The sequence below is a fragment of the Anolis sagrei genome, chromosome 5, assembly GCF_037176765.1.
Source record: "Anolis sagrei isolate rAnoSag1 chromosome 5, rAnoSag1.mat, whole genome shotgun sequence".
NCBI classification, from domain to species: Eukaryota; Metazoa; Chordata; class Lepidosauria; order Squamata; family Dactyloidae; genus Anolis; species Anolis sagrei.
Genome location: NC_090025.1, coordinates 71,275,993 through 71,289,337, shown reverse-complemented (window position 1 = coordinate 71,289,337; position 13,345 = coordinate 71,275,993). Strand labels below are relative to the sequence as shown.

The window sequence follows — 13,345 nt, the reverse complement described above, 5'->3', positions numbered from 1 at the left end:
CTTCTTTATCTGACCCCCCCCCCCCAAAAAAAAGGTGAGCTGCCTTTACTGGAAATTTAGGCGAAACGTGATGCTCTTTCATGATATAGAATTATATCATTATGAATCCATTTTAGTTGTTATTGCTTTTTGTATATAAGTCTGGGGCTTGTACTTTCATGGGGGACAAGATGGCTGAGAATTCTAAATGCCACTCCTAGAACTGCAAATTTAAGAGATCCATAGGATGGATCCATAGTAGTTAAAGTAGAATCCAAGTTCTATCATTGTGTAAAGTGATAAGGGCCATGGTCTGGAGCAATTTAGTTCACATAGAAGCATGTCTCTTGATCCAATGACTTAAAACACAAACAAACTTGTGTTTGCATTTACCTTGTCCCAGATCACAAAACAACTTGTGATCTGGTTCCACAAGGCTGCCTGTTGCCTTCTGAAATGTTTCCCTCAACCAAAAATAATTGAATTTCCTTGTATGTCATAGTTTGCTGCTTCATAAGATATTGAGCTGCCACTGAAGGTAGAGATTATGTTGTACCTGGAATAAATTCAATTATTTAACATGAAGCTTGATAATAGTGCAAAATTAGAAACTGCAACATTTAAATAATGTATTTATGTAGCATAATTTTGTTGTGTAGCGAACATACTTTCTTGGTAATGAAGGTGGCCATGCATGTATATACGTAGCATTAGAGACAATCTTTTGTTGGTAGCAGAGTGCTCTCCTTACTCCCTCCTTTCTCTCAAAATTCAATGTAAACATATTAATTCACATGCATTAGAATCTTGTAATGCCACCATTGCATCCCTCAACGCTCTCTCCACACACCCTCCAAATGGGAAGTTTAGCTTCACAACTCTGTGTGTTTTTATGAGTTCCCTGCAAATAACTTGCTCCTATTTTTATCTCATTAGAGTCTTTTACTTGCTTTATCCTGTATGTGTGGCCCTCCCATTGTTATTGTGATTGTGCTTATTGGAATGTTTATAATTTTTTCCTTTATGTAATTTTGATGGTGTTGTTTATTTTTAATGCTCTGGTTTTATCTTGTTGTAATATGTTGTCCGGGCTCAGCCCCATGTAAGCCGCTCCGAGTCCCCATTGGGGAGATGGTGGCGGAGTATAAATAAAGATTTATTATTATTATTATTATTATTATTATTATTATTATTATTATTGTAGGTATAATAAGATATTTCTTATTTTCATTAATGAAAGATAATGGTCACATTTAGTATTTATATAGCTTTCTGAGTGTTCAGACTCTTTCACATATATAACATCAGTAGCTTCTCATAAAAGTCCTGTGTCTTTTAGTGTTACCTAATAGATTGGGGCTTACATGCTGTGTTCTAAAGCTACTGTAACTGTTATCTAAAAGGGTGAGAAAGACAAAGAACAGATATGCTTATTTAATATTTGATGGCATCTTCATTGTCTCTTGTAGCTCAATATGAACTCTGCTCCCACGTTCATGCATTTCCCTCCAAAAGGTAAGCCCAAGAGAGCTGACACATTTGACCTGCAGAGAATTGGATTCGCAGCAGAACAGTTAGCTAAGTGGATAGCTGACAGAACTGATGTTCATGTAAGTCACTCGACAAAAGTAAAGAGACTGATTCACACTTATCTCCATGTTCTGTGACAATTGACCCTTGGAACTACCTACTGACTTGCTCCCTTAAGAGTGCTCCTCAAAAAACTATTAAAATAATAATAAAAATACCAGCTATGCTACTCCATCACACTGTAGTAACCAAGAAAAAAATAAGTATTCAGTCTTGCATCAGAAGCTAAAATATTAATCTGGCTGTCGTCTAGCAGAACATGAGAAATATAGTGTACCAATTAGTTGATTAATGTGAGCACATACTTGAAATACTGCTTATTGCAAGTAATAACTCTGCAGGTCTGAAGGGGGTTTTAATGCTATAGATGTGCAAATGGTAAATATACTGAAAAGCCTTATTTAACTATATACAGGCAAAAATATGGAATGAAACTATTTCTTTAAAAGGTAAAATTGATATATTTTCGGAATTAATCTAGCAATGTATCACAGTGAGAGAATCCCAATAAAACAGCTCTAAGGAGTGAGACACAGTTGGAGAAGGAATGGGTGGGGAACTTGAGTTCACTTCTCAAATCACACTTATCTGTATGTCTGAAAAAAAATGGGACAAAACTCACCAGGGAGTTCTTTTATACAAACTGACTGAAATGAATAAAGACCGCATAAGAGATTTTTTGCTGCCATGTAACTCTCTTTCATTTCACCAGATCTTGTATGGGAGAACTTCCCAGTGGAAGTTCATTCATCTTGTCTCCCTAATTTAGAGTAACAATCTTTTTGCTAGACTACATCATTTGTATATACTATAGTACTTTGAAGATGTATGACTGCCTCAGTGTGGTTTAATGCTTATTGTGGAAGGCTTAGAGGGCACTCTGCTCATGTTATTCTTGATCTCTTTCTGTCTCTAGCATTAAGGAACTAGAAGCAAAAAAAACCCCTCTTGAATCTACCCCGATATAACTAAGTCCACTGCCACCTAATGGCTAGGCTGTATAAAAGCATTATCCACACAATAGCAATATAAAAATTTGCAGAAAAGCAATATATAAGCAGCATCTATGAACTTAGTTGCTAAGATTTCACTTTGTACTTCTTAATAGAATCTTCCTAGGACAATAAGTTGCATTTCTTAGTGACAATCAGGTTATGTGTGGGAGAATATCCTGCCAAGTGAGGATAGATTGCAAAAAAAAAAAGTGAACTGAATGTCTTTAGGTTTTCTATATAAAAAAATGTAATTTCATTTCTAGTGCTTGAGCTGTGATGTTGCATTCTTCCTCTTCTTGGCCATTACCTATCTCTTTTTCACCATTATAGTAAAATGTCCTTTTTCTTTTATTGGTGAATCTTATGCCACTGGCAGTCTTCCCATCCATGTAGAGGCACATAGAGGCAATTCTGGTAGGATTATTTTTGCCAAAGATGTCTTATGCTGCAGAGTGGTGAATATTTTTAGCCCATTCTGACAGTTTCTACTGTGCCATTATAGAGGCTTAAATACAATGTACAATGTATTGGCACAGTAATTCCTGGCCCCAACAGCAAGGGCAACTGGAATCAAACTGTCCTTTATTAATTCACAAATTATGTTTTCTGATTATTAGGAAGAAGTGAATAACCAAGAAGTTAGAATATGATTTTGAAAATATTTTTATTCATGTAAAAAAATATAGTGGGGATACTTTTCTACCAAAGTCAGACTTGTTCTTCCTTTTGACAAGAAGGCTATGTGTGCATAGAAATACTTCCTGAAAAAAGAAATTTAGTATATTTAATATCCAGTTTATAATGCCTTATTTAGCTTATTTATTTTTTAAAAGCTTATATAATGTTACCTGACTGTTCTAGGGTAAAGTCTGTTTAAGGACAAGACTTTGACTCTTTGTGTGTTATCATCTTTAAAAGAATTTGTTCTCCCCTCAGAAAAAAACATCAAAAATATGTATTTTACAATGTGTGTGTCATTGTTTTTTGAGTAACCTATATGCAAGGTTAATTCACTTGAATGGTATATGTATACACTGTTATATATAAGTGGCATAATATGTGCTGTGTTTTTCCTTCTGTTGCAGATTAGAGTGTTCAGGCCGCCAAACTATTCAGGCACTATTGCATTGGCCCTCCTAGTATCACTGGTTGGTGGTTTGCTCTACTTACGGCGAAATAACTTGGAATTCATCTACAACAAGACTGGCTGGGCAATGGCAGCACTGGTATGCAGATGTCTGAAAATGTTTCAAAGTTCAATAATTTATTTGTTTATATAACAAGTCTCATTTGCACTGCTAATGAGAAAGCACTGCATTAATAAATAGGCTGAATTGATTACGAAATCATAACAGGAACAGCTGGGCCAAACCTCAAGGGTGATATCCACAACTGCTTGGTAAGGGCATGAAATTATGAGGTTGCCAAATACCCTGGCTAATTGTAATTGGTTCCAGTATCGTTGGTAGAAATTAGATAAATTTACACTCTTTTCTAAAGTTCAAAGGCATGAAGGTTCCACTTTCAGCTTGCTGTTGCTTTGAACTTGACGTTCAATGTTTATGCAATTAAAACAGGGATTATGCTATTTTATTGGTTATTTTAATGTTGTGTCTTGTTAACTGAAATTTGTAAAACAGAGCTAGGCTCTCCAAAAGCTGACATGAAAGAACCTGGCAAATCATATTGATTGTACCAGGTATAATTTCCATCCTTTCTTTCTAGACTTCATGTTTTGGACTTTGGAGAATTTCTCCTACAAACTTTCCTCTGAGGCCATTTACTTTAGTTGTCCCATAAGAATATCACTTTGGCTACTTAAATCTTTGCAATTAAAAGAAATTTTTGATTTAATTTTCAACACTCATTATTCTTACAGTGAATTTGGACTGCTAAGTACTAGTTTTTATTATATTATTTTTTATGCCTTGATTTTGAAAAAAAATCTACAACCCTAAAGACAAAAGAGAACTGTCACTAAAAACAGTGCCTCTTTACCCACCTTTGCAATAAATTTACAATGAATGAATATGCTCATGTATACATCTAGAAATTTTAGTAAAAGATCAACCCAAAAACCTGCTTCAGCTTAGCCACAGGGCAATGTAAATACAACACTTTAACCTTTATCAAAAATGGAACCGCCTCCTTTTTTTTTTGAGTAGAATGGCAAAAAGTAATAGTCTGACAGAAGTACCGAAAAGATGCACTAATCCCTTGATTTTCTCCACCTCAATGCTTTTTCTGGCCTTTTTCAGTAGCCGCGTAGAAAGGTGGCAGTGGGGCTACTAGCCTCCTGAGATGATACTGGCCCTTTTCCTTCTGTGTATAATGACTTCTGACTTATCAGCCACTCAAAATCAGCCCTTTACTAATACTGGATACAGCATACAGTACCTGACTAATACCTGAATAATATATACAGAATATTTTGCAGTATACCCAAAATGTAGAGGCCTTTGGATCACCTAGATAGAAATACAAAATACAAGAGGAAATATATTTCCCTCCAGGTATCCTAATAGTGTTGGGCTGCGGCTTTTCTTTGATACCATTGGCACAATGTGTAAATCATGTTTTGTTTTGTTTTTTTTAAAAAAAGGAAAAAACATTCCATATTTTTATTTGAATTTTGGAAATCTTGTGGATCCCAAAGGGATTTCTTTGGCAAGGAAAACTCAGAGCTCATTTTGCCAGTCTCTTCCTCTGAAATACAACATACAGTATCTCATATTCATTCACTGTTTTCCATCCAAGTGCTAACCAGAACTAACTCCACTTAGCTGACAAAATTAGATTGCAACTAATGACTTTGGATATATCAAAATGTATTTCTTCCAGCTCTGTGATAAGACAATGACGTGACAGTAACGGTGTATGCCTCTCTTTATTATTATGGCCATTTTCCTGCTCTCTGGAGAATTTGAACTTCCACCACAAAATAAAGAAACCAGACACAGAAAATGGATCTGAAGGATCATTTCTTGGCCTATTTATTTATAACATCTGGAACTATCTATGAATGAAAACACAGTTAAATAATTTACCTATAAAGATGTAACTCTTCAGTTATTAGCCACCTAGTGAGAATTGTCCTTGGCTAGGTGTCACTCCCTCTGACCACCCCAGGGCATATGAGCACCATAGATCCCCAAGGCCAACCAAATTTCTTTGGCTGCACCTTTTGGCGATAATCACTGGAAGGACATCCCAAATCTCATAGTTTTTCAAGAGTGAGAACCCTCATTCCTAAGGATAGCCCCTTATTACAGGCCCCCATCTCCCAAAACATACAGGGACTGGTTTTGGAGTCAATCCTTCACTATCTAATGGGGAGGGTGCCACACAGTGCTTACTCACAAGACAAATGATAGACAGGTGCAGATTGGCTTTAAATAACCTACTTACCCAACCTTGTTACGTGATGAGGGGCCAATGAAACTAGCCGGCACCAACCAAATCTGGCCTTCTTCACAGGGGCCTTCAAATTCCCACCCATACCTTAGGCTTCACCTAACTGCTGCAGATGTGATTACTTGTTGAAATCTCAAATAGAATACTGTGTCATGCATTTTCTTGAACATGGTATACAAAGTCTCTTTTTGGGAGTGTAATTCAGAGAATCCAATTGAGCAAGCTTCCTTTCATCAGTAAAGCTTTGAAGATGCTTACAGTCATGTTAACTTGGCCCAAGACAATATAGTATTTCTCTGAGAGCAGCTAAGCAGCAGAGAAGAAGTTCTTGCTATGTGTTCAAAGGGCCCATATACTTGAGAGAGAAAATACATGGTAATATTTAAAGAAAGCTTCATTCTAAAATCTCCCATATTTTGTCTATATGAGTGTTCCTTGGAGGCTTTCATTAGTCTCTGTGAAATGTATGCCAGTATACTTTCTCTGAGTAGAAGAAATAAATAAGCAGACAATCCAGTCCAACAATCTTGCATATTCTGCAAATATTCTTCCTCTGCATTGATGGACAAATCTTGTATTTCTTCAGTAATTGGTGACATCTAAGACATCTCTCCTTTTTTATAACTGACATTGAAAAAAAACCCCAAGTGGTCAAAAATTCTTTTGGGCCATTTTTAAATATGTTTTTCTCCAGATTGCTTCCACCTGCACTGTTACAGTTGTGTAGAGCCTTTCCATTACATTCAGAGACCCTCTGGTCCCATGGTGGTCAAAAACATACTTTGAAATTCCAAAATATTATTGTGTTTTATATTTTATTTTATATTTTGATTGATGGATGGATTGGCTATGCTATGTCTCAAAATACTAGGGGCATGGAGCATTTTTCCACCACATTTTGCAGACTCTTTCTGCCAATTTATAAGGGGGCTTTTTAAAAACTCAAGACATGGTCAAAATGTCCCAGAAGCAATTTTATTTTTGTGGAGCAAATGCAACCCTCAAATATCTCCCAGGGAGATGCTAATGCATCCACCTAGCTTTCCACAACTGCATACTCCTGTTGTGGAGAGACACTGGGCTACTTGCTAACATCAAAATGTGATATACAGTATGTAAAAAACTAGAGAAGTCTAATGTGAAATATAATTTTACCCTGTTGTCAGGAAGACATGGTCAGAAGATGAATCTCGGTGATCTCCCACCTCAGTTACTGTCCTGTTCCATCTAAACCAACACCATTTTTGTTTCTGGGTTATAAATGTCATTTCCTAATTGGTTCTATCATAAAAACATGGAAAAAGTCTATTAAACTGCAAAACTTTTGTTTTCGTGAGACATCCTACAGCACATTTTTCTATAGTTTTTCAATGAATATCTCATAAAGCGGTGGTTCTCAACCTGTGGGTCCCCAGGTGTTATGACCTACAACTCCCAGAAATCCCAGCCAGTTTACCAGCTGATAGGATTTCTGGGAGTTGAAGGCCAAAACATCTGGGGACCCACAGGTTGAGAACCACTGTCATAGAGTCTCAAACAATTCAACATAGTTTGTGGCAGCCACAAAAACGAAGATTATGGAGTATAACAATGACTTTCTAAGTAAGTTCAACACGATTCAACTGTAAATGACACTTTCAAATATATTTTTTCTAATTCTGTTTCATAGTGTAATGTTCCACTAAAACACAAAATGGCAGAACTGCTTACATGAGCTTTGAGGGTAATGGAAGTAGACCAGGACAGTCTGTGGTGAAAAAAAGCCCCAGATATTGGAAACTTCTGACCTGTTCTAGGATATGCCCATCAAGAGACTAAGGACAGGGGGGAAATCATTTTTCAAATACTTTAGATTTCACATAGATGATTTTTAGGTTGTTCTGGGAACAGTAGTTCAAGAATTTCCTTAGTAGGTAATGTAGACCTGCCCTGGAGCATGAGGTGATGTCAGCGTCATCTGCGTAAAGCAGTAAGGGGATTTTTCTATTTCCAACCTTGGGCAAATGACCATTGGAGTCCAGAAGGGTATCCTCCATATCATTTATGAATATGTTGAATAGGGTGGGGGCAAGGATGCATCCTTGACATACCCCTCTGGACATGAATATGTCACCAGAGAGTTGGCCCAGGTTGCCACATCTGATCTGAAGTTTGGTGCCCCTGTAAAAGGCCTTGATGAGGCCTAGAAGTCTTGTCTTTCAATGTCTTATTCAGCTTTCTTCATAGTTTGTTTCTTGAGATGAAATAAAATGCTGATTTCAGGTCCATGAAGGCCACAAACCGCTTGCCTTGTAGTAGTCTGACATGTTTCTCAGCAAGATGTGAGAGCACTAAACAGTAGTCACTAGTTGAATAGTTCTTCTAAAAGCTACTCCAAAGTGAAATAAATGTACAGACAGAGACTACTGCCCCTGACCACAGTGCAGCAGAATCAGAGAGAAGTTACTGAGTCAGTAAAAAGCAATTGTTGCCAGCGTTCATTTGGAATTATTTCTCCCAGACAATCTATCTAAATGGAATGGCCACATGACTCTTCTAAGTAAAAACAGAAATAGCAGTGGTGGTGGTGATGGCAATGGTGGAAAAGCACTCACTTCCATCATTAATTCCGCTTCACAAATATTGACCCTGATTAATGTTCACCCATTGTGATTAATGAATGAGAAATTTGTGAAATTTGTTTTGTTCTTTTTAATTATTTATTCAGGTTAGAAGGATTTGTGATGACAGGGGTTCACATTGGCAGCAATGTGTTAGGAACTTCCTTTCTATGTTCATCTCCCTTCTTCTTGATCTATCTTCTCTTCACCATGCGTCAATCTCACGACAATTGCTGAGTGCAGATTGAGTACAGAATTTGTGTTAAAAGGAACTTTGTTCCAGTCTCCTGGTCAGTCATGTCGTTCTGCTTGAAGGCAGGTTTGGTAATTACCTAAAGATACCTTAGCTAATCTACCTTTCCCTTCTTGGAATAAAATGGGTCAACTTTAAATATAGTTCTTGGGCTCCTTGGATGAAGAGTGGAATAAAAGTATTATTAGGGACCATAAAACATCCATAAAATGATTTGAACATATGCAGAGATATTAGTGGCAAATAACAAATTGGATAACAGCATCAGAGTGAGCACCACTAATGGGATTCAGAGGATTTGATGGCTTTAAAAAATACACCCTACATTAAATTTTATCATGGCACAGCAGCTCAAACTACTGAAATAAAGAGTGGCTATATATTACAAAATAGGAAAGGGTTTGATTATTTATTTTTATACTGAAGTACACAAGGCTTCTATGGAGTTGTGAACAGAACCTGCAGAATTACTAGTGTGAGTATCCTTAGGCAAGGAATCCACAGAAGTGGTTTTGCCAGTTCCTTTCTCTGAAATATAGCCTACAACACCTGCCATTCATTAGCTGTCTCCCATCCAAGTATTAAATAAAACTGACCCTGCTTAACTTCCAAAATCGGAATAACTGATGAATTATTAAGTTACATATATATAACTAATTACTTAAAAGAAGTTACTTCTGGGCCCTTGGAGTCTGTGGTTTGTATTGTGTGAAATCTAAGACAGCTGAAAGATATAATATTAGTGGAGATGCACTAAACACATTTATGAAAAAGGAAATAAAATGAGAGCATTCTAAAAATTAAAAACCACTTGAGGGGAAAAATGAAAAGAGCTGCTTTTGAGTGCAAATTTCTCCCTGTTTCCACACATTGAACTGCTCTAATAATCCATATGCAGATTTGGAAAAGTTATATAATGATGTGAACTCACTTTGCCTCCAGGTGGCAAGTGAATTCAAATGGCCCATGAATGTTGTCCGTTAGCTTCCACATTAATTGTGTTCTAGCCTATTGCATTTAAATACCTAATTTGTTAAGGTGGTGAGAAGAAGTCTCAATCTGGTATATTGAAACAGCTGAAACAGGCTGCTATGCAGTTGATATGTGGCAGTCAAAACCACTCTGTTCATGATTCATATCGGTCAATGGATGTCTTGCATTTGGAAGTTTGTGTGCAGTCTCAAAAATATCTAATCTCAACTGCCTGCAGCTCTCTCTCAGTCCTGGGAATGGGATTAGCATAAATATGCTTATTTTAGCCTCACTAAACCTTAGGATGACTAACAGGCTCATTAACCTGTTTGGGTCCATACAGACTGTGAAGGAAACAGTCTGATCCATTTCATCCCTATTGCTAATGGAATACCCTTTCCCCTCCATAGATAGAGAGATAATAGGAGCTTCACCACAATGCCTTCTTTTTCTTACACTCATAGGTATGGCATATTGATTTAATTTCAATATTCCACATTCATGGTGTTGCCATTTTTCTATGTCAACGTGGATGGTAATAGCACAACGGTGATCTAAAGGGAAGCAAACAAACAATGACTTTTTGAGGCTTGAGCTTCATCCACACAATGGTTCATGGTATGAGCCCCCAATCCAGCTGTACACTTAGCAGCAGTGGCTACATTGGGGAGTTGCCTGATCTTTTAAATTTGCTATTGCTTTGCTTTACACATTGTGGTAGATTGAACAAACAGGTGGCTTCTAAGATCCATCACCTCTTGCTAGATAATAGTGTGGCTGGGAAAATGGATCATAGAAGAACCAAAGCGAGTGTTGATACTAGCAATCACTGTGGGCAGTGACATGGGCAACTGACCTAGATAGCTAGGTGCTGACACCAGAATTACATTAATCATAACCGGACTATAACTTTGTAAAGCCTATAGCAAGGGTTAATAAATATTCCTCTTTTATCTGTTTTTGACATAGTCTTAAACATAATTTAGATTCAGACTTCTGTCATTCTGTGCAGAAAGGGAGAATTAATGTATATAAGGCACCTTTTTCTTCACAAAGTTTCTTTTCCAGAGAATGCTGCTTTCTGTGCAAAAAAATATTACTGTACAGAAAATCACAAAATCCTGCATTTGATTAGAGAGTATTTTGAGCACGAAATTCCTAAATAGTGAAGAATCTAAGCAAATCTAAATTGTCTTGACAGAGAGTTATGATCATTGCAAGAATAGCTTTTTTAACTGAATATTTGGAAGCAGAAAAATATTCTTCACATTCCTAGTCTAATAAATTAGGTTACTTACAAAAGTCTTAGCAGAAAATAAGGAAATAGAATAAACTGGTGCAGAGGGAATCATCTCTACACACATTGTCACCTTTTGATGAACATTTTGCAAGCAGTTATGATCCAAGAATTGGTTGTGAGTGGTGAAAATACAATCCCAAAACTTCTCATATCACCACCACCACAGTGATGGTACTTTTTGCCACTGTCTGTCCAATAGTGCTGAGGTGTTCACAATCTGCCAGCCTGCGTTATTTTCCCTCTAAACCACTGGTACATCTTGACATACTTGCAGGGAGAACTTGAAGGCAGTTCTGTCCTGGACTTTTTTCCTGATACATTGTCTTGACATAGATGTGTCTTAAAGGGGAAAATAATGGAGGGTGACATTGGGCTTCAATGAGGCGCTCTGTCACCCCTGCCATACCTGGCTTAAAAAAGAGTGGATGTTCCAGGAAAAAAAATATTTCTCCCATCTATTTGATGTTTCAGCACCCAGAAAACAATGGTTCAAGACTGTGGTGTCAAACCTTTTCATCTATGATTTATTTTACAAGCATTCCACTCTCCAGCAGACCTATGCAGACTGATCGGCTATTTCTAATAGTATTTCCCATATGGCTGGGAATGGATTCATAGCCAATTAAGCTGTTTTAATAAGCAGGTTATACATTACCTGTAACCAATTTGGAGGTGGGACCTGGCATTTTAGATTTCTTAAAATTTTCTCTTACCTATGACTGCATCACATAGTGTGTATTATGGTAATCCAAACTAGATATAGTCGAAGCATATATCACCTTGGCTAATGGACTAACACATTTTATTGACCTAGTTTTTCATGAACTGCAGCCCATATCATCAGATGGATTCTTCATAGATTTCCATTATTCCTTTAATTTTTCAGTGGACACTCTAAAACGTATTGTTTATTCTCTTTCTCTCGATGTTGATTGTCATTGCTCTCTTTTAGTTCAGTATACCAAATATCTTATGTATCTTAACTGAGATTCCTTTGCTGTCATGGCCATACATTTAATTCATGACAAAGGAAATGAAGTGCTACACTTTCCCGAGAAATAGACCAGAGGGAAGCTTGCTTACAATATTCATAGGATATAGACTGTAATGGCTACCACTGGCTACCAATCTGCTACCGGGCACAATTCAAGGTGCTGGCTTTAGCCTATAAAGCCCTAAACGGTTCTGGCCCTGCTTACCTCTCTGAACGCATCTCCACCTATGAACCGACGAGGATGTTAAGATCGTCCGGGGAGGCCCTGCTCTCGGTCCCGCCTGTGTCGCAGGCGCGGCTGGCGGGGACGAGAGACAGGGCCTTCTCGGTGGTGGCCCCTCGGCTATGGAATGCCCTACCCGTAGACATCAGGCAGGCCCCTTCGTTGCTGGAGTTCCGGAGGAGGGTCAAGACGTGGCTCTATGAACAGGCGTTCGGTCAACAAGGCAACTGAACTCATGAAGACGGTATAAATGAACAAAGGAATGGTAGAAGGATTATGAGAACGGAATCTGATTTTACTGAGGCGTTGATGACCACGTTGTTTGTCTTGTATTGTCTGTCGTGTATGTTGTGTTTTAATCTAACTGTCATTGTTATATAAATTGCACTGTAAACCGCATTGAGTCGCCGATTGAGGCTGAAAAATGCGGTATAAAAATGAAGCAAATAAATAATAAATAAATAATAAATAATAATGTGAAACAATCAACACTTTTCAGTTTCACACAGAATTTTGTTGCTTTCCTGGTGAAAATATTGTATTTTGGCAGAATCAGGGAAACTTCCAATTGAACAGAATAAGACAGAGTGACATTTCTTTTACAATGTAGTGATGTTTCAGCTAATTTAACTTCCACTGAAGAATAGTACAGAATTCTTTTTTTGTTTAAAAAATCTGCTGAATTTTGTTTTTGTTTCTTCACACAATGGACACATCCATCAAAATTTACAAAATTTGGTCCTTCACTGTTGTCACATAATCACCACTCCCTGAAAGAGCATATTTCTAGACTTATACCCAAAGGAGCCCTAAAAACTTAACAATTTACCAGGCCACCATTATGGTAGTCCTGGAGTCCTGGCTCATAGAAATGACATGCCTGGAGGACTCCAGGACCATCATAATGGTGGCCCAAAAAGATGTTTTAGGTTTTCAGGGCTTCTTTGGGGGTCTTCGGGGTGACTGGGTGCCATCACAGTAGTTACCGCAATGGCATCTAAACACTCCACCGACAAAGCCCTGGG

At 37.5% G+C, this 13,345-nt stretch overlaps 1 protein-coding gene across 1 annotated transcript in view; it reads left to right on the top strand.

Moving 5' to 3' along the window:
• Positions 1-13,345, top strand: part of TUSC3 (tumor suppressor candidate 3) — a 171,657-nt gene that overhangs the window by 93,873 nt on the left and 64,439 nt on the right. The window contains exons 4-5 of the mRNA XM_060778557.2: positions 1,449-1,589; positions 3,650-3,790. Coding sequence (XP_060634540.2) covers positions 1,449-1,589; positions 3,650-3,790 — 282 coding nt within the window. The remainder of the gene's footprint in view (positions 1-1,448; positions 1,590-3,649; positions 3,791-13,345) is intronic.